The sequence below is a fragment of the Passer domesticus genome, chromosome 6 (genome assembly GCF_036417665.1).
Source record: "Passer domesticus isolate bPasDom1 chromosome 6, bPasDom1.hap1, whole genome shotgun sequence".
Taxonomy (NCBI): Eukaryota; Metazoa; Chordata; class Aves; order Passeriformes; family Passeridae; genus Passer; species Passer domesticus.
This window is the reverse complement of record NC_087479.1, coordinates 70,136,741-70,157,476: the sequence shown is the minus strand read 5'-3', so window position 1 is coordinate 70,157,476 and position 20,736 is coordinate 70,136,741. Positions and strand designations below refer to the sequence as shown.

Sequence of the window (20,736 nt, the reverse complement as noted above, 5' to 3'; positions counted from 1 at the left end):
AGGCTCAGGTGCAGGTGAGTGTCCAGTGGGAAGGCATGTTCTGCCACGGGAACTGATGCCAACACAAGAGAGTACTACACATACTTGCCTTGGTGGAGTAATCTTCATGCTTTGCTCCGAGGAGCTGGCATGAAGTCTGAAAATTTACTGAATGTGGTAAAAAGATACAGCTTTGGCGATTTGAACAAAAATAGGGTGTTTATTTAAAGGGGAAAAACAAAAAGGGAGGTAAGGAAAAAGAAGAAAGGAAAGAAAGAAAAAAGGATAAAGTCCCAGGCCCAAGGATTGAGGAAACCTCTAGCTGAACTGGCGTCTGGCCCCAAGGCAAGAACCCGAGGGCATTGCAGTGAATGCACTTAGTCTGCCCTCAAATCTGGAATAAGGTCTCTAAAAAGAGATATTGACTGAAATCTGCAGTGTGGGGTCCCCTGCTGTAGGTAAGTCACAGTCCCAGGAACAGTAAAAGACAGCAAAGACAGCTCTTCAGGCCAGGCTGCCCCTTTGATGTTCTCGGTCCCCTCAGTCTGTACTTGCAGTCCTGCCCCCATAGTCTCAGGTGATTGGTGCTAGTAGATGATGGGCTAAGATCTTCTTTCCCAGAGTGTGCTGTCACTGGGGTGGGATGATATCTCTGAGGTTTTTGATGGGAAGCTCTCTCTCATTAGTATGCACCATTGCTGTGGCATCAAGTTACCAGTTCAACCTGGAGTGGGCTAGAAATTGTCTGTAAAATGCTGCATGCTGTTGGTGAGAGGAAACTGCACTGGGAACTTTGAAAGTATAAGGCTACTAAAAAGAGATAATTAAATTTACAAATAATGTAATTAGGTTAAGAACAAAGGATTATAAAAATAATATAGTTCTTATTTTGCTACCTATTTTAACAGGACTGTTAAACATTCAGTTGGGATCTACTGAATAGCTAGTATAACTTGATAATGATTTTATATTATTTACTTCATTAATTTGAACACTTTTATTTGATCAAACTAGTAACTTTAAACAGTTATAAATGCAAAAGCTAATTAACAGTTACAAATATAAACCACTCACAAGTGCAAAAGCCATGTAAGGGATTTTATAAATGACAGTTCCTCCCTCTTTCTCTTATGTTAGTCATTGGCTTTTGCATTTACATAAATGTAAAAGTTCTTTGTTGATAGTGTTTAATTGTTTAAAATTAATCTAAACTTGCTGGGCCTTTTTACCCGTTTTCCTATCTCTTTTGATTGGATTGAGATTTATGATTTTCTTGACAGTAGGCATAGAATGTTGGCTCGTTTGAAGATTTTGACTAGCGAACATGCTTTGTACTACTGAGGTAATTAGATGAATGAAACATGGGATTAAGCGCGGGAGAAAGAGAAGGCTAACTAAGGAAACTCGAAAAATAATTAAGGCTTTCTTCTACCACTCCCTAGAGAACATATTTTTCCACTAATCAGGTGAAAACTGGACTGGAACATGTGTAAGCTTTCTGATGTTTTGGGTAATTTTAGTAATAGTTTCACCATGGTCATCAATATGCAGACAATAGTCTGATGTGTTGAAATTGCCGCATATTCCACCCTCTTTGGCTAATAAATAATCTAGGGCTAAAGAGTTTTGATATACAGCTGTTTTCATTTGCTTCTGTTGGGCGTTGAAAAAATCAATTGCACTCTTGGCCTGATTAGATATGACGTGAATCAGGGCTTGTAGTCCAGTAATGTGATTTAGCATGTAAATGGGAGTTTGATAGCCCCAGCTCCCCTCCTGAGCCCAAGTGGCAGGTCTGTAAGTTTCTAAAATTCTCTCTGGTGGCCACTCTTCCTTACCCCATTGTTACATTCCCCCTATTTCACATCTTTTTTGTCTCTTTAATTTATCATCTAGGGGAACTCCGAGCTGGTTTCCAGCTGCTTCTGATAGTAGAAAGGGGCTAGGTCGTATTGCTCCTAAGGTACAATTGCCACACGAGTAAGAAGGGAGTTTAGAATATGCTCTTTGCCCACAATTCCAGTATAAACCTTGGGGGGCCTCCCAAAAATGTGAAAGCGTGATAAAAGTGGAGGTCCAATACTTAGAAACTTGGGGTAATACTGAATAAAGGCTGACTTTTAGGGTCCCAGCACTGATAAAGTTGTTCATTGGGATGTAATATGCAGTTCTTGTTTCTGATTTTCTTCTTTGACCAAAAGGTATCTGGTTCGTTCAGTATCCACCACTGATACATCCATGTGATCCTCAGTTAGTAAATATCTTTTACAGGTAGTTTCTACAACTTCCTCAGTGTATCTTTTTCCTTTTCTCCAGATGCATTCTTCTCCAAGAACTGTGTCCCTCAATAGCCAATTGTCTTGATCTCTTGGAGTTTGGGAGGGGAAATAATTTAGTTTAAGTCATTTGAGGGGTCCAATACTGACTCCTTGCTGAGGCCAGGCTTCTGATTTGAAGGTGCCTCCACAAACCCAACAATTGGTTATATTTTGATTTTTACTAATTTGTTCTGCTAAAACAATAAATAAGTTTTTATCGGTAGCTAATGGATTGTCCCCCTTTTGTTTCCCCCTTTCAGTTATTACAATTTCTCGAATCAAATCAACATCATAAGTTTTCCTTTTTAACAAATCCTTCTTTTTCGTTATATAATTAAATTTGACATATAGCCAAATCTCTTCATCAGGACACTCTCCATTCCTTTTCTGGTTTGCATTTCCAATATTTCTACCAATCCATTGGTTTTTGTCTGATTGTCAGTATCTACTCAGTGTCATCATATTATAACAAAAGGGATTTACATAAGAATGTGCCTGGAATGAGTGTTTTATGAGGTAGGAGTTTCCTTTGGTCAGGTACACTGTATGTTAGCATTGGTGGCAGCAGACACAGGCTCTGACAAGGGGGATCTACAGGATCCAGAGGGAGAGTATGAGGAGTAGGGCGCACCTTCCCTTCCCTCGCTCAGGGGTCAATGGGAAGATTGAAGTGCTGTGGTACTCTTTGATAGGTGGTGCAGACCATTCAACCTCTCTGGTTTTCCTACTGGGTTCAGACCCCTTGGTTTTCATGGGAGTGTACCTGGATGCAGGAAGGGACCTAAATGCAGGAAAGTCCTACCTGGAACTGGCCTTGGTTCTATTCATGTTGTTTCTCCTAAGGAAATTTAAAAAAAAAAAAAAAAAAAAAAAAGACATAGTTATTGGAGAGGAAGGGTCATTTCTCAGGGAAATGATACTCTTCACTGGTGGAGAAATGGAATTGAAAATTCATAATAACTTGTTAAATAGTAAGTACAATAACCATTAGATTCTCTACTGTAAAACAGTGAGAGAATAACAATTGATATAATAATTTCAGGAATAACACCGGGGAGGACTGTTGTAGAGAGTAGTTCATGGAGGTTTCTCGTTATCTTGCGGTGGTGTTACTGGACCTTTTACTCGGCTGACGGAAGTGCACCCTTTTTCCTGTGCTCGGATGGCTGTCTCTGTGGTCAGTTGAACTTGGAAAGGACCTTCCCCTGATGGAGTCAGGGATTGTTCCTTCCAGCATTTAATAAGTACCTACTCTCTGGGGCATATCTTATGTAAATAGAAGTCTAAAGGAATGTTCTGGGGTACAAGACCTCTCTGCTTTAAGTCTTTTAGATTCTGGGCAATCATTTGAATATCCCTTTGCACATTTATATTTCCTCACTCTTTGGCAGTTACTTGATGTGGGGTGGCTAAATAGGGAAGCCTGTATAACATTTCATATGGGGAACAACCTAAGTCAGCTCTGGGTTAGCTCTGGATTCTGAGAAGGGCAAGGGGTAGGCACTTTATCCAAGTCCACTTCATTTCTAACATCAGTTTGGTCCAGGCTGTTCTAATAGTCTGATTCATGCGTTCTACCCCTCCCGAACTTTGAGGGTGCCAGGGGTATGTAATTTCCAAGTTATTCCTAATTGTTGAGCCAACTGTTGCAATACTAATGATGTAAAATGGGTACCTTGGTCTGAATCAATGTTATTTATAATTCCATATCTTGCGACTATCTCTTCTAGGATTACCTTTCTTACTGTTTGAGCAGTGGCATTAACAGTGGAAATGCTTCAACCCCATTGGTAAGGTGATCTACAATCAGTAAGAAATACTTCCATCTTTGGGCATGGGGCATTTCTGTGAAATCAATTTGAATACTTTGGAAGGGTCTAATTGCAATTTCAATTCTTCCAGGTCTCGTTCTCCTCGTTAATTTTCTATTGACTTTTTGGCAAATTATACAACCTGTGGTAATTTGATTAGCTAATTCATCAATTCCCCGACATCCAAAATTCTGAAGAAAGTGATCTGCTAAAGCTTTAGATCCCCAGTGCGTGGATTGGTGGAGGTTCTGTAAAATTTCTCGAGTGAGCTCTTTATTTAACATTTGATGGCCATCAGGAAGATGCCACCGTCCCTCAGAATCTTCCTTTCCAGCTAGTGATATGAGTTTCTGTTTTTCATTGTCTTTAAAAATAGGGATAGGAAGGGTGTTGTCTGGTGTACTCTCGGGTGTGTCTCTTGGATAAAATCTGTATACCTTTAATTCCCCCTCAAAAGCAGCCTCCTTTGCAGCATGGTCTGCTAGGATGTTTCCTCTGGTTTCTCCAGAGTTCCCTTTTGATGACCTGGAACACGTACCATTGCAATTTCTTTCGGTAACTTAAGTGCCTCTAAAATTTTTAATATAAGTTCTTTGTGTAAAATGTCTTTGGCCTTAGATGTGGGAAACCCTCTTTCAGCCCAGCTTTTCCCAAACGTGTGGACTACTCCATATGCATATTTAGAGTCCGTATAAATGGTTCCAATAGCTCTGTCTAGTCTGTGCAATGCTTTTTCCAAAGCATCTAATTCACATACCTGGGTAGACCAGGAAGGTGGTAGTTTTCCTTTTCTAACCTGTACAGTTCTATTCCATCTCTGATGGAGTATCCAGAGCACCTCTTTCCATTTACTACTCTAGATGATCCATCGATGAACAGGATTTCTCCTTCATCTAATGGGCTCTCTAGGAGGTCTTCTTGAATTTTTGTTTGCAGGTTTATAAAAACTCTGCAGTTGTGCATGAGATCTTGTTTTTGGGGAATTCCACATAGGAACTGTGCAGGATTGGTGTGGGTGGTTGTTTTCAGGGTTACAGTTGTGGAATGGATGAGGGTGCTCCCATATTGTATAATATGAGAGTCTGTTAGCCATTCGGCTGCTCGTTGTTTAAGAATGGTTTGGGTGGAGTGTGGTATGTATTCTGTCAGATTTCTCTCAAATGTAAGTTTTTGGCTGGCTGTTACTAGGATGGCTGCTGCAGTGATTGGTTGGATGCATGTTTGCCATCCTTGGGACACAGGGACCAACAATATGGACAAGTAGGCTACAGGTTTATGGATTCCTGACCACTCTTGGGCCAAGACCTCATAAGGAATTCCTTTCTCTATGTTAATATAGTGGTGAAAATCTTCTTCTAGTGAAGGAAGAAAGAGAACTGGGGTCTGAATCATCTTTTGCTTTAAATTTTCTAAGTTTTTATTATCCTCTTGGGTCCAATTAATAGGTTCTGATGTAGTTAATTTTTCATATAAAATTGTGACACTTTGTGTGTATTCATCAATCCATATTCTACAGTACCTCATTAAGCCTAATAATTGTCTAACCTCGCTCTTTGTTTGGGGAGGTTGTAAATTTAAAATCCCTTCTATCCTTTCAGTACTCAATTTTCTGGTACCATGACCAATTACATGTCCGAAATATTTTACTTTGGTTTAACAAATTGTAATTTGGATTTAGATACTATTAGTCCATTCTCTCCTAGAAGGTTCAGTAACTGAATGGTGCCTAATTTTACAGTGGATTCTTGCTCTCTGGAGAGTAGTATGTCATCTACATACTGTGTTACTTGTATTCCTGAGGGTGGAGAAAAGGAAATGAACAGGCTCTCCAAGGCTTGACCGAAGAGTGTGGGAGACTCCATGTACCCTTGCAGTCACCAGGTCCTGGTCAGCTGCTGTTTCCTTCCAGTGTCTGGATCTTCCCAGGTGGAAGCAAACAGGTGTCTAGAAGGAGAATCTACAGGGCATGACCAAAATGCATTCTTCAGGTCAGTTACTGAGAACCAAGAGTGCATAGGTGATAACTTAACAAGGTGTAAGGATTTTGTACTAATGAGCACACAGCTTGCACTCTTTTATGTACTTCACGTAGGTCTTGAACTAGCCTGTAGCTATTGTCAGGCTTTTTAATAGCAAGAATGGGGTGTTGTATGGGGAAGTACATGGCTCTAGTATATTATAATGTCACAGTTCAGTTATTATGGGTTTTAGCCAATACCGTTTGGTCTTTGTAAGGGGGTGCCAGGGTACTTTTGCTGGTTTAATATCTGGAAGGAGATTAATTACAATGGGTGTAATGTTCATTTTATCCCAGTTACCTGGTTGGGCTTACACTGTAGGATTAATCAGTTTTCATCTTGTGTGGATAAAGTAAACAAAATGACCTTCATCCTTCCTTCTTGTGGAACTACTCCAACTTTCAAAGGTATCTGGAGATCCTGGCCAAGTAAGTTGTTACCTGCTGGAGGTAGAAAAACAAATCTCCCTTTCTGGTTAGTCCATTACCCTTTATAGTGACATTCTTAATGATGGGAATGGGGAAGGATTCCCCTTTAGCAGCACAAATATTGAAAGTGTCTTTGCTTATGGCACATGCATTTGGTTTTTCAGTTAAACAAGTTGTCTCTGCTCCTGTGTCTACTAATAACTCCATTAATTGTTCTAGGGGTCCTATCCTTGATTTTATCAAGGGCTCTTGAAGATGGTTTTTGTGCCCCAAGAAGAAGAGCCCCTGACCCCCTCAGTTCTCTGAGGGTTGATTCTCCACTTGGAGAATCTCTTAAGTCCCTCAATGTCTTAAAACAGCAGGATTGCATATGGTCTTCTTTCTTACAATAAAAGCAAATAGGTTTCTTCAATTGAATATTCTCCCCATCCTGCCTAATTGGTTTAGGAATTTGGACAGCAGCCATCATCTTAGCTTTAGTCTTCATTTTCTCTTCATTTCACCTGGCATAAACTTACTGTGCTTCAGCTAATAACTCATCTAAACTTCTTTCTGGCCATCCATCTAATTTCTCTAATTTCTGTTTTATGTCAGGCCAAGAATGTAACCCAAAGTGGACCTAGAACATTGTCTTCCCTCCTTCACTACCTAAATCTCTTTCTAAATATAATTGGATGTTATTATTTAAGCGAGTTATACAGTCAGTTGGGCTCTCATGTTTTTATTGTTTGCTACCAAAGGCTTTCTTCATGTTATTAACTCTGGGGACTGCCTCTTTTATTCCCCTTACAATTCGGGTTCTGTATTCTGCTATACTTTTTCTTCCCTCATCTGAGTTAGGGTTCCATTCTGGATCTGTTAATGGTAATTTCTTCTCTCCAGTTGTTCCTAAATTATGTTCTCTGTCCAATATATTGATCCCTGCAGTCTAAATAACTTTTCTCTTCTCTGGAGAGAAAAGGGTTTGCATTATTGAATTTCATTTTCCCCTAGGGTAAATCCTAGGGCCTAAGAACTGGTAAACTTTTTCTGACATACCTACTGGGTCACTGAATAATATCTCCATTTCTTTTTTAAAATGCCTCACTTCTGAAGAGGTGAGGGGTGCATTTACATATCCTATTCCACCTTGTGCACCCTCCATTGGGACCTCTCTGAGGGATGCCACCTTTGTTTTATCTTTACTGCTGGAGCAGGAGGAACATTTTTGTACTACCAGGGTTCTCCTTCAAGTGAAGAAGGCTGGACCTTCTTGATTGGATGGAACTTCCTGCATGGCTGAATTTGTAATTTGCCTGGAGGAGAATGATAGAATATACGTTTCTTCTGATGTCCCACTGCTACTTTCAATTTCTTCAGCCCTCTCAGTTACATGACTCATTGAAGCCTCCAATGACTCAGCTGCAGTTGCAGCTGGTTCGTTGGGAGGTGCAGTAGGGGGGAGGAAATTTAATGAGTCCCACCTTGGTTGATTGGTTTTCCTCCTTGTGTCTTTATCATTGATCATTACAGAGAGAATTTGGTTTATCTGTTTCTACTTCCTTTTCGCTGTTCCAATATTTAAACCAGACCTCCACATACTGCAATTCCAGTCTGCATTTAATTTATTTTGGGCGTAATTGTAAAGTACTTCGCAAATCCACATCCTGGTAGACCCATGCTTCAGCCAGCGAAGACCTTGTTTTAATTTCTTCTTTGGCCATTCTAACATGCAATGCACAATCTTGAGCTGTGGGTCTTTATCTTTAGTAAGTTGATGTTCTTCCCATTGTTTTAACATGGTTTCCAAGGGATTTTCAGGGAAGATACTGTATTTCTGTAATTGCTTGTTGTTCTTCCTATGCTTTTGTCCTATGCTTTTGTCTGATATTATGGGGGCAAAATAAATTAATAAATATTTAATTAACCAAGGTGAGTATAATGATTTGAATAGAGATGCTGTATTACAATGTTGAAAAAAATGAAACTTTGGGAATTAAAAAGAAATGAAAACTAAACCACTCAATATGGCTGTTGTCCATCTGTGGGAAAAGGTATGATCCCTCCCTGTGGGTATGATCCTGTGTGGGTGGATCATTGGGCCTTCCAAATGACAAATTAGAAGTGCTCCATGCCCCAGTACAGGAACAATTATTAAAAGGACACATTGTACCATCAACTAGCTCCTGACCCATGTCTTTTTATAAAAAACCTGGCAAAGACAGATGGAGGTTATTACAAGACTTTTGGAAAGTAAATGATGTTTTAGAAGACATGGGCTCCTTGCAACCAGGGCTCCCCTCACCTTCTGTACTTCCCAGGGACTGGCAGCTCACAATCCTTGATATCAAAGACTGTTTATTCAACATCCCTCTCTGTCCCGCACTCCCAAATTCGCATTTTCGATACCAATCAACTGTCAAGAACCCTTTAAAAGATATCATTAGGTCACATTGCCACAGGGAATGAAAACTTCCCCTGTTTTATGTCAAATGTTTGTGGCTGGGATTCTATCTCCAATCAGGAAAGCCTTCCCTGAAGCTATATTTCGGCATTATATGGACGACATTTTAATTTGCTCCCAAGAAAAGACTTACCTTAACCCAGTGATCAGAAAGACTATGACAGCAGTTGAAGATGCAGGTTTTGATATTGCTCCTGAAAAACCCAGTAGACCTCCCTGTGGAAGTACCTTGGATTCCTTATCAGCGGGTGAGCCATTATTCCCCAAAATATCTCCATCAAAGATAAGGCTCAAATGCTAAGGGACATACAACAGTTGTGTGGCTCCATCACCTGGATCCGACCACTGCTTGGACTCACGAGAGAAGAGCTGTGCCCTTTGTTCAGCCTACTGAAGGGGAGCCATGACCTGATTTCCCAGCTCATCTTAACTCCAGATGCCCACGACGCGCTGCAAAAGGTAGCACCTGCTATCTCATCTCGAAAAGCACACCGCGCTGACTGCTCTCTAACCTCCCAGTTTGCTAGTCTTGGTAAATCCCCACATTTCCAGGCACTGCTTTTTCAGTGGGACCCGTCTTCTACAGAAAAATTGTTAATTGTAGAATGGGTATTTTTGCCACACCAAAAAAACTATTACAATCCCTCAAGAGCTTTTAGCTCAGTTAATCATTAAAGACAGGAACCACCTCCGAACCCCTGCAGCGTGTGACCCAACATACATTTATCCAGCATTTCAACTACACAAATTAGAATCGCTATTACAGACAAATGGATACCTTCAGTTTGATTTAGACAGCTATCCCGGACAAGTCTCTATTCATTATCCAAAACACAAGCTACTAAAAGAAACATTCCATCTAGTCCCAAATTCTCTAAAAGGTAAGGTTCCTCTTAAAGCCCTCACAGTTTTTACAGATGGCTCTGGAAAATCACACAAATCGGTTATCACTTGGAAGGATCCAAACAATCAGAAGTGGGAGTAGGATGTTCAAGTCATTGAAGGAACCCCCCAAATTCCTGAGTTGGCTGCTGATGTCAGAGCATTTAAAAAATTCCGACAACCTTTTAATCTAGTAACTGATTTGGCCTATATTACCAGGACAGCTAAAAGGGCAGAACACTCCATGCTAAAAGAAGTGTCTAATCAACAATTATTTGGCTTGCTCTGCAAGTTGGTTTGCCTTGTCTCCCACTGGGGAATCAGAAGGCAGATCTTCTGGCTGTGACTGGTAACACCAATCACAGTCCCATGTACTGGGAAAGGTGCAGCAGATGCTGCCCAAGGCTTCGTTATGCTGCTAGCCTAAAATACGGAATTCTGGAGCAGAACGTTGACCCAACAAAGCAGCACCACCACCAAAATGGGCTTTGACTCTTTACAAATCAGTATCTCAAGGGCTGGCACCCTCAGATTCCAATCAGACCTTTCATTCCCCACTGCTTGCTAACATCAGCCATCCAGGCTGCCTTCATGGAGATGCTGCCGAATTTTAGAGATCTTTTGCAGCACCACAGCGTACCCCAAGAAGGAGCTGCCGGTGCCATGGCACCTTTAATACTTTCCTTAGCAGCAAAGAGCAGTTTTCTTCACAGAGAGAGACAGAGAGAGGGAGAGAGAGAGATTATTTTGGGTAGCAGAAAATGGGTAATCATGTGTCTTCACTAGTTTGACTGAATGTCAAAGCCATGCCCTAGACATGTGGGGAGGAAAACCAGAGATACATAGATGTTAGGCAGAGAGGTAGAAATAAGACATGAGGAACTAGAGATAGCCACGTATTTATCCCACCCCCTTAGAGCTGTGGTAAAGGGGAGTATTTTCCTCCAACCTCCATCGTTGGCAGCCTGCCGCAGCCCCCTGCCATATCCAGCCCTTTTCTCAGCTCTTCGGGGTTTGGAAGAATTTGCTTAGGCTGATAGATTTTTGGGGTGGACGCTGCGAATTCCAGCTTTCTGAGAGGAAGGAAGCACTGATAAGGATTCTTTGATTCCCAGACTGCGGGCAAACGGAAGAGGAGGAAAAGCCCTCCCAGGAAGGAGACTGGGGAGACAGGGAAGAGAAGCCGCAAGCGGGCTGGCAGCGCGGAGTGTCCCTGCTGCCAACCGCGCCAGCCGCCCCAGGCGGCGGGAGGCCCCTTTCCGTGCGGGCAGTGCCAACGGTGCGCAAGCTCCTCCTCCTTCTGCTCCCAGCTGCCCCTTTGGCCTAGAGCACGCTGACCCTTTCCAAAGGCACCACAGGGCAAGCTGAGGCCACTTGCAGGATCGCCCCTGGCAGCTCAAGCTTACAGCCCACTTGAAACCCAAACAGCTTCGTTCAAACCCAGCATTCCCAGTGAAACCTTGCCATGCCCCAACAAGACACAGTTCATAGAAGCAGGAACACATGCATCAAAGCTTGCTTTGGTGCTGCTGATCCAATTAAACCTAGGATGAAGCAAAAGGAGGAAGACATTTCAAGCAATTGCAACCAGAAAGATCAGACTCACAGTGCTGATCACTTTACAAAGATGTCACAGCCTGAAAAGATGGAAATTCATCCAAAAAGGGAGATCTCGGCGCCTGGCTTCATGGTGTGTATGAAGTTAACAATGGATGGTTTGTTTCCTGTCTTCCAGGGAGTTTGAAACCATCAAGGAGAGGAACAAGCATAGGAGAAGACATCACCCACGCAAGGATGCACAGCCTCTCCCCAAGAAGAAAAGGCCAAATTAGCCCTGCACTTGTCCAGGACTAGCAAGAGTTAGGCCTCAAGAGGATTAGAAAGAAATAAGATAGCTTTTTAAGATTTTAGGATTCTTTATTCGTCCATTAAATTTACGTGGTAGGAATTTCTCAATTAATTAGTTCAGATACATTAATAATATAAAAGATGTATTAGTACTATTAGATGATAAGTTGTGTTAAATTACTAGTAGATTAATAGTATGTTATTTATCATTACATGTAAGAGGTTACATGTTCACTATGCTCCATCCTTTCTCATTTTGTCTTTGTTGAGACATGATCTGTCTTTATCATTAAACCAAAGTTTGTTCCATTTTGCCTTTTTGTCTGTATGAAATCCCCAAGGCAGTGTTCGTTACATTTCCTTGGTGTTGGAAACACGACATTTGCCCTGAGAGGGCAATGGGGGCACAGGAGTCCCCCCCAGGCCCAGCCCCTGGCTCAGCTGGCAGCACTTCCAGAGGCGTGTCCCCATTACTGCCAATGAAATCATGGTGGAGCTTCCTCCTTTGATTCCTGAACATCTCAGCTGGGAGTGGCTGGGGAGGCTTTGCTGAATTCAATGCACTGGATCTAAAGGAGTGCTCTTGTCTCACTGTACTTGCTGGGATAAAAGTAGTGGCTTGAGGCCTTTTTGTTGCCCAGCAACATAACTTTGTTTCGTTTTGGGGGACAGATGGACTTGAGCACCTTGGAGGACTTTTCTAACCTCTCTGATTCTAGAAAAGAAACATCCACATGCACCACAAAGACACCAGGAGTTCAGATTCAGTTTCTATTTAAAGGACCAGGCGCTGAGCCTCCAGTAATGTCCTCAGCTAAAGCAGAGCGGCTGTGAACCTGATCCTCTCACTTCTCACAGCTTTGGTATTTGCGCCAAAGAAGAATCCAAGTCACTCTTTTACCGAGCCCAGCAAATGGCTCTGCCTAGCAAGGCTTTGGCAGCAGGGGCTGTGGAGGATGGCAGGGGGCGAGGCAGGGGGGAATGGCCAGGCTGCTTCTGGGAAGCGACCAAAGCTTGCCCTTGCCTGCTGGAGCCAGTGCAGGTGGGATCTGGAGCCTACAAAGTATCTGCCTTGCAGTGGGCCTTGTTCCAGGTGTTTTCCCAGCTGGTGGCTGGCGTAGGTGTAACATGCAGGCTGGGAAGGAAGCAAGATTTGCTTTTGCTTAAACCTTAGGCAGGGAAGCAGTACAAATGGCTGGGTTTTGCCATATCTGGCACCTAAGTAGTCAAACAAAGCTGAAGGTCATTAGTGTGGAAAAGAAATTCTCTTGGTGTTCCTTCCTTAGAGGAATGCCAGAGTAGTAGAGATGAACATTCTCCCTTCTTCAAGGGAGCTGGAAGAGAGACCTAGAAATTCTGCATGACCTGTTGACTACAGCAATGCTGGTGCACTGCCCCAGTGTGTGTGTCCGCATCAGCTGCCCTGAGAAACATCCCGATTCTCCAAGTTTCCGGGATGGGGTGTTGAGGTGAGAGACCAGCTCAGCAGGCCAAAGGAGGGAAAACATCAAGTGACATTATTGGGCACCAGACAATTGAGAAAGGGGGCAGGATGAATGCCGCCACTTGGAGAGAAAGCTCTGCACTTGGTTCTGCATGGAACGATTTGCAAGCTCTAGCTCCTCTCAGAGCCAGAGGAGAGGCAGCGGCAGGAGTCCTTGTGGTTCTGCAGTGCAGGAAATGTGGAATGGGCCCTTGGACAGAGCCAGCCTCCTCTGCCTGTTCAGCTGCAGGCACCTTACAGAGAAGCACAGAGGAGAGCCAGAGCTGTCCCTGCTCTGCTTTTCCCCGTCCAGAGGACTGAGGAGAAAAGCCTCAATGGGAGCTCCTCAGAGCAAACTCTCAGCAGAAGAAGTAGAAGGGGCAAAGGTGGCCTATCCCTGTTTCTGTCGCATGGCTCCCCTGGGGTTCTGCATGGAATGTTGGGCTGTGCCCGTAGCAACTGCCCTTGTCTGCTGCTCCTGCGGCCGTTGGTGGAACACTGGTGGAGCAGCTGGAGCAGCAGCTGCAGCATCTGCTCCTGGGCTGTCCCTCAGCAGCCACCTTCTGCACTCAGCACCACAGCTGGCCTCTGCAGCGACATCCTCATCTCCTCGTCTGCCGCCAGGCATCCCCACAGCACTTTGGCACTGTGCAAGGTAAGAAAATACCCGTGGGCCCCAAAGCACTCACAGAACAGCAGGAGGCTCAAGCTGGCTCTGCCACCAACCACCAGAGATATGGTGTGTGGTCACTTTCCCCAGACGAGGTTGCACATGAAAGCAGGGTGCAACTTCTCCAGGAATAATGCTGCCTCCAGGGGAAATACAGACCTTTCCATAGAGGATGTAGGGAGCTGTCACGGTGCACTTGTAGATTCTCGTCCACTGATCACCTGATTAGAAGTTCTTAGCACCCATTTACGTTGTGGTAACCCCAAAACCACTTGGTCATTCCGGGGGAGGTCAGGGGTTCAGTGTCCACTAATCCTGTTACACCCTCACTCTGGTCACACCTCCTGCAAAGCTTCAAAAACCAGAAGGATGGGACTTCTCCTCTGGGATGCCTGCCCATCAGAGCATGGAAGCAGTTTGCTGGGCTTGTCCTGCAGTACTGGCTTTCATCCTCAGAAATGATCTGGTTGCAGCAATTCTTATGTACTCACATACTTACATCACTTACAGACACTGGAACAATATTCTATTTTCATAGCTTTTTTGATTTTTTTCCACCTGCCTTGCATCTCTTTTCCAGAGAGATATTGCTATAGATTTGTCTGTGTTGTTCAATGTGTGTAGGGCTGGCTCTGCCTCACGGTCAGAGGCAGCTGTGAAATGCCCTCTTGAGTGGTGCTTCTCAGGAACACAATCACAGTATCACAGCATTTTCTGGGCTGGAAGGGACTCCCAAAGATCATGGAGCCCAGCACCTGGGTCTGCTCAGGACAGCCTTAAGAATCCCAGCCTGTGCCCAAGAGCAGTGTCCAAAGACTTTTGGAGCTCTCTCAGCCTTGGTGCTGGGAGCCCTTCCCTGGGGAGGCAGTTCCAGTGCCCAAGCCCCCTCTGGCTGAAGAACCTTTTCCTTCCATCCAACCCAAGCCTGCAGTAGTGCATCTTCCATGCATCCTCTTGGCTCTTCTCACTGGCCCCAAGACTCACGGCACTCTAGTGCCTGCCCTTCAGCTTTCCTTCTTCAGGAAGCTGCAGAATGCTAGAGGGACCTGCCTCAGAAATTCCAAGTGAAAAACACAGCAATGACACCTAATGGAGGGGAGCTGGGACAGAGGAGCTTGGGGTTTTCAGTGATGATGAGGATGAAAAGCAGGCTACCGACACATCTTGGCAGAATGAGTTTTATCTGGAGCGTTGTTTTGATCTCTTTCAGGTGGAAAGGAGAGGCACAATGAAAAGGAAAGCGAGAGCCCACACTGAGCCGTGAGTTTTGGCCTAGGGTTAAAGGACAGCAAACTTGAGGAATGGCGAGAAGGACAACTGCTCTTTCAGAGTCAGGGTGGGATTGGTCCAAGGCCGTGGCTGCACACCAGGTGTCTCTTGACCACTTGCCTTTCTTACGTCCTACTCCTTCTTCCTCTAGACACATCAATGTTGGCAGTGACTTTCAGGCCGAGCTCCCCGAGCTGCAGACCGGGCCGCCAAGTGAGGCTGAAGAGCCTGCAACCCTGGTCTGGAAGCCCTTGGAGGAAGACGACCCTGACCTGGATAAACCGGACAGAGGTAGCTGTCTAGCTTTCCTTCCACTCCTGAGATAGTCGGGCATGTAAAATGCTGGTTTTTGGGTAAAATGGCAGCTTTTGGCAGGCTCTGCTTCTCTCCTTGTCATGCCCATCTTCCCTTGTGGAAGTGGTAGGGGCAAGGAGAATGCTCTGCTTTTGCAGCAGAGCAGGAAAAAGAGCAACTGTGCTGCTCTCCAAATGGGTCAGGGGCATCTGCCACTGGAAGAGGGGAGATTGGCCCCCACTCCTTATGCCAAAAGCTGCTTGGAAGGGAGAGGCAGCACTAGGTGGGCCCTTGCTTCAGCTTCCCCTTGCTTTGCTCTTCTTTTCGTGCTCTCCAAGCTTCAGGCTTTAGCTCTTGTGCTTTCCTCCTGCCTTGTATGGCAAGCATTCCCCTTTGTTGGCTCAAGGCTGACTTTGGGTGGGTTTTTGTTGTGCTTGCAGTCAGAGAACTGTTGGACATGGCCAGCTCCCGTGGCCTTCCCGGGGCAGCATCTCAGCTGGAGCTCGCCCTGCACTGCCTGCACCAGGCTCGCGGCAGCGTTCCGGTAGGAAGCGGCTGTTTGGGCACGGGCAAGAGTGGGCAGGGAATTGATAAGGCTCGGGCAGCGGGACAGCCTTTCCTGGCTGCTCCTTGAAGAAGGGAGTTCACAAGCAGCAGAGCACTCGCTGCCTGCTGTGTCTCGTCCAGCTGCGGCAGGGCTGAGCCCAAATGGCTCCAGCAGGAACAAGATCTCTCCTGGAGGCAGCGCCACAGGGTCCTGCAGCCTGCTGCCTTGAAAACCTCCTGGAGATCTGTGTTCTCGAAGACATTTTGAGGGGCAATTCCCAGAAGCCGCAGTCAGCTGAGGCAATTCAGGGTGCAGGAGGAGCAAAATCATGGAGTTGGAGAGGAAAATGCTACCCTTGGGAGCAGGAGCCAAGGGCTGGGCAGCAAAAATGAGGGACTGGGAGCAAAGCACAATCTTTGACCCATATGAGATCCAGTGGCCTGAATCCTCAGCTGAAGACGCAAAGCGGCTGCAGGGCAGCATGGGTGGGGTTTGGCTCCTTTTTTGTGTTGTGGGGCAGCTCAAGCCTTTTTCCTTTGCATCTTGCAGGAGGCTCTGGAGATGTTGCTCTCAGGGGGTCCTCCAACAGCTCAAGGCCATCCCTTGGCTGATTATCATTACGCAGGTAACCTAAGCCCAGCTTCTTCCTTCACTGACACATGCTGCCGTGCCCTTAATGGCTGTGTCAAGCATTTCTGCTTCAATTAGTTGTGCTTAAAACCAGCACACGATCTCGCCTTCTCTGGGGGCAGGGAAAGCACCAGCATCTACTCCTTCAGCTTGACTCGTTTTCCATGCTTTTTTCCCTGGGGAATGCCTGCTCTCGTCTTCATCACCTTCTGAGGGAGCAGACATGCACACACGTGAATGACGGCTGGCACCAGCTTGCTTTCGGCAGCCAGTGGGATCTGCTTCAAGTGGCTAGAGGGATCAATTCAGCTGCTGCTTTTTCTTGCCAGGCTCTGATAGATGGACACCTGAGGAGAAGGAGGCCTTCCAAAAGGCTTTCCACACCTACGGCAAGGATTTCCATCTCATCCAGAAGCAGGTAAAGCCACAGGACATTCCACACCTTGGCAGATCATCAGAAGGACAAGTTGACTATTGTGGTACCAAATACTGCACCTATGTCCCTCTCTTCTCAAGTACCAGAACTGTTAAAGTAGTCACAGAACAGGACATGGAAGGCCTGTGTGAAAATGGTGATCCTTCCTCTGCAGCCCTTCTCTCCAGGCTGTTTTGGAAGACAAAGCTCTGTTCTGTTAAACCTGTCTCCCAGGTGTGCTGCTGCTTCCACAACACCTTGTGCTGGGATAACTGCAGTGAACGGGGCAAAGAAGAACTCTGCTAGAGGGACTTGGTGTTGATCTGTGCATTACATGCGTTACCACGTAGCACAATACTCGGTTTATTACATTGCATAATGCCTCTCTGACTCCTGCATATTCATTTCATTTTACACCCTCCTCAATTTTCTCCGTGACTTTAATTCCTACTTTACTCTGTAATCTCATTGTTCTCCAATGCACCCTACAGGATGGCCATTTCAGATTCCTTCTTTTGCTTTTCACAACAGATCCCAAGTAAGACCGTGGCACAGTGTGTGGAGTATTACTACTGCTGGAAAAAAGAGCAGAAACTTGCCAGCAGCACTCTTGCTCAGGTGAGTGGGAAGAAAATCCAGACATGCCAGCAGGGTCAAGAAACGGGCAGAAGGGCACAAGCCCTGCTGGCAAGCCACGCCAGACGCCGCTTTGCCAAGCTCCCTTGGTCCCACGCACTGGGAGAGGCGCAGCAGGTGCTGCCCGGGGCTTTCTTGTGCTGCTACCCTAAAATACGGAATTCTGGAGCACAACTTTGACCCAACAAAGCAGCACCACCACCAAAATGGGCTTTGACTCTCTACATATCAGTTTCTCAAGGGCTGGCACCCTCAGATTCCAATCAGACCTTTCATTCCCCACTGCTTGCTAACATCAGCCATCTGGGCTGCCTTCATGGAGATGCTGCCGAATTTTAGAGATCTTTTGTAGCACCCCAGCGTATCCCCAAGAAGGAGCTGCCGGTGCCATGGCACCTTTAATACTTTCCTTACCAGCAAAGAACAATTTTCTTCACAGAGAGAGACAGAGAGAGGGAGAGAGAGAGATCATTTTGGTAGCTGAATATAGGTAATCATGTGTCTTCACTAGTGTGATTGAATGTAAAAGCCATGCCCTAGACATGTGGGGAGGAAAACCAGAGATAAATAGATGTTAGGCAGAGAGGTAGAAATAAGACATGTAGAACTAGAGATAGCCACGTGTTTATCCCACCCCCTTAGAGCTGTAGTGAAGGGGAGTATTTTCCTCCAACCTCCATGGCTGGCAGCCTGCCGCAGCCCACTGCCATATCCAGCCCTTTTCTCAGCTCTTCGGGGTTTGGAAGAATTTGCTTAGGCTGATAGATTTTTGGGGTGGATGCTGTGAATTCCAGCTTTCTGAGAGGAAGGAAGCACTGATAAGGATTCTTTGATTCCCAGACTGCGGGCAAACGGAAGAGGAGGAAAAGCCCTCCCAGGAAGGAGACTGGGGAGACCGGGAAGAGAAGCCGCAAGCGGGCTGGCAGCGCGGAGTGTCCCTGCTGCCAACCGCGCCAGCCGCCCCAGGCGGCGGGAGGCCCCTTTCCATGCGGGCAGTGCCAACGGTGCGCAAGCTCCTCCTCCTTCTGCTCCCAGCTGCCCCTTTGGCCTAGAGCACGCTGACCCTTTCCAAAGGCTCCACAGGGCAAGCTGAGGCCACTTGCAGGATCGCCCCTGGCAGCCCTGCTCAAGCTTACAGCCCACTTGAAACCCAAACAGCTTTGTTCAAACCCAGAATTCCCAGTGAAACCTTGCCATGCCCCAACAAGACACAGTTCATAGAAGCAGGAACACATGCATCAAAGCTTGCTTTGATGCTGCTGATCCAATTAAACCTATGATGAAGCAAAAGGAGGAAGACATTTCAAAGAGTTGAAACCAGAAAGATCAGACTCACAGTGCTGATCACTTTACAAAGATGTCACAGCCTGAAAAGATGGAAATTCATCCAAAAAGGGAGATCTCGGCGCTTGGCTTAATGGTGTGTATGAAGTTAACAATGGATGGTTTGTTTCCTGTCTTCCAGGGAGTTTGAAACAATCAAGGAGAGGAACAAGCACAGAAGAAGACATTGCCCACACAAGGATGCACAGCCTCTCCCCAAGAAGAAAAGGCCAAATTAGCCCTGCATTTGTCCCAGGCTAGCAAGAGTTAGGCGTCTGCAGGACTAGATAGAAATAAGATTGTTTTTCAAGTTTTTAGGATTGTTTATTCTTCTATTAGTTTACATGATAGTAATCTCTCTGTTTATTAGCTAAGATATATAAGTATTATTCAAGATGTATCAGTAGTGTTAGATTTAGCAATAAATGTAACAGGTTTGGTGTTTCTATGCTTCAACTTTTCACATTTTGTCTTTGTTGAGACACAATCTGTTTTTATCATTAAACCAAAGTTTGCTCCATTTTGCCTTTCTGTCTCTATGAAATCCCCAAGGCAGTGTTCATTACATTTCCTTGGTGTTGCAGGCACGGCATTTGCCCTGAGAGGGCAATGGGGGCACAGGAGTCCCCCCCAGGCCCAGCCCCTGGCTCAGCTGGCAGCACTTTCAGAGGCGTGTCCCCATTACTGCCAATGAAATCATGGTGGAGCTTCCTCCTTTGATTCCTGAACATCTCAGCTGGTAGTGGCTGGGGAGGTTTTGCTGAATTCAATGCATTGGATCTAAAGGAGTGCTCTTGTCTCACTGTACTTGCTGGGATAAAAGTAGTGGGTTGAGGCCTGTGGTAATCGGTGGAAGAAATGCGGCACTCAGTATGAGTGATCAGCAAATCTCAAAACTTTATTGATAGGCACATACATTTATATTGGTGCTAATGAGGCCAATACATATTGCAAAATGCGAGCTCATTATTGGTTAGTTACTTATCAGCTAACTACGCCTACCTTAGCATTCTTGTGGCTACTATGTTGCAGCTGTCCACATATTTTCTTCATATTTCTAACTAACCATCCTCTCCCCCATCCTGATGTTGCACCAAGGGCACAGTGCCCTTGCCAGGTTTGGACACTGACTGCTGACTCCTATCCTCATCTCCTTCTTGCTTAACTAACGGTATTAGATCAGTGTGACCTTTGTCAACTGGCTAGCTGTTCACAAAATCCTCCACACTTCCCCTGTTTTTCTGTTGCACAAGCATAGTCTGATTAGATGCAGTAAGTATCATTCTTTGAACCATGTTGTGTAAGCACATGCAAAAAACAAGGCAAAACTAACACTACTAACAAAGCTATAATGCCTACTATAATGATGACTCTAAGAATAGAGTGCAACCATGATCCCAAGCCTAAAGATTTGAGCCATTCATCAATACCGGAGCCCGATTCTACCTATAAGTTACCAGTTAACCTTCGCAACTCAGAGAGCTGGGAGTGGATGGACTGGGAATGATCAGAGAGGTTCATGCAATGCATGCCCTCAAATTCTTCACAACCATGGCCTTGTGCCAGTAAAAGGAAGTCAATTGCAGCTCTATTCTGAAGCGTTGCATGGCGAATAGAATCAACATCAAGCAAAAGGCTAGAAAGTGCCAAAGAAGTGGCATTAGTTTGTTTAGCAAGCCAGCATCGCAGCTTGTTTAAAATGGCATGGGCACCTGCTGCTGATACCCCTGGAGCCAAAAAGG

General features: G+C 45.2%; 1 protein-coding gene and 1 long non-coding RNA gene across 7 annotated transcripts; one reads left to right on the top strand and one right to left on the bottom strand.

Moving 5' to 3' along the window:
* Positions 1-171: 171 nt before the first annotated feature.
* On the bottom strand, positions 172-11,011 carry LOC135303953 (uncharacterized). Of its 6 annotated transcripts, none has more exons than XR_010365382.1 (4): positions 6,427-11,011; positions 5,888-6,065; positions 4,546-4,633; positions 172-3,135 (listed from the first exon to the last, which is right to left on the bottom strand). It is a non-coding gene; the product is annotated as an uncharacterized LOC135303953 (long non-coding RNA). The 6 variants fall into 6 exon arrangements; XR_010365378.1 differs by lacking the exon at positions 4,546-4,633 and having other exon boundaries at positions 6,427-7,849; positions 8,018-11,003; XR_010365379.1 differs by lacking the exon at positions 4,546-4,633 and having other exon boundaries at positions 6,427-7,849; positions 9,131-11,003.
* Positions 11,012-16,248: 5,237 nt separating this feature from the next.
* On the top strand, positions 16,249-19,514 carry LOC135302211 (zinc finger protein 541-like). The gene is made up of 4 exons (XM_064422645.1): positions 16,249-16,615; positions 16,950-17,038; positions 17,567-17,653; positions 19,137-19,514. The coding sequence occupies exons 1-4, from the start codon at positions 16,552-16,554 to the stop codon at positions 19,143-19,145; spliced, it is 249 nt and encodes an 82-aa protein (XP_064278715.1). The 5' UTR covers positions 16,249-16,551; the 3' UTR covers positions 19,146-19,514.
* The last annotated feature ends 1,222 nt before the right edge of the window (positions 19,515-20,736 follow it).

Coding starts and splice junctions, on each gene's coding strand:
- LOC135302211 (XM_064422645.1), top strand. CDS start 16,552: ATGTTGCTCTCAGGGGGTCCTCCAACAGCTCAAGGCCATCCCTTGGCT. Junction 16,616..16,949: donor GGCTGATTATCATTACGCAG/GTAACCTAAGCC, acceptor TTTTCTTGCCAG/GCTCTGATAGATGGACACCT. Junction 17,039..17,566: donor TCCATCTCATCCAGAAGCAG/GTAAAGCCACAG, acceptor TTTTCACAACAG/ATCCCAAGTAAGACCGTGGC.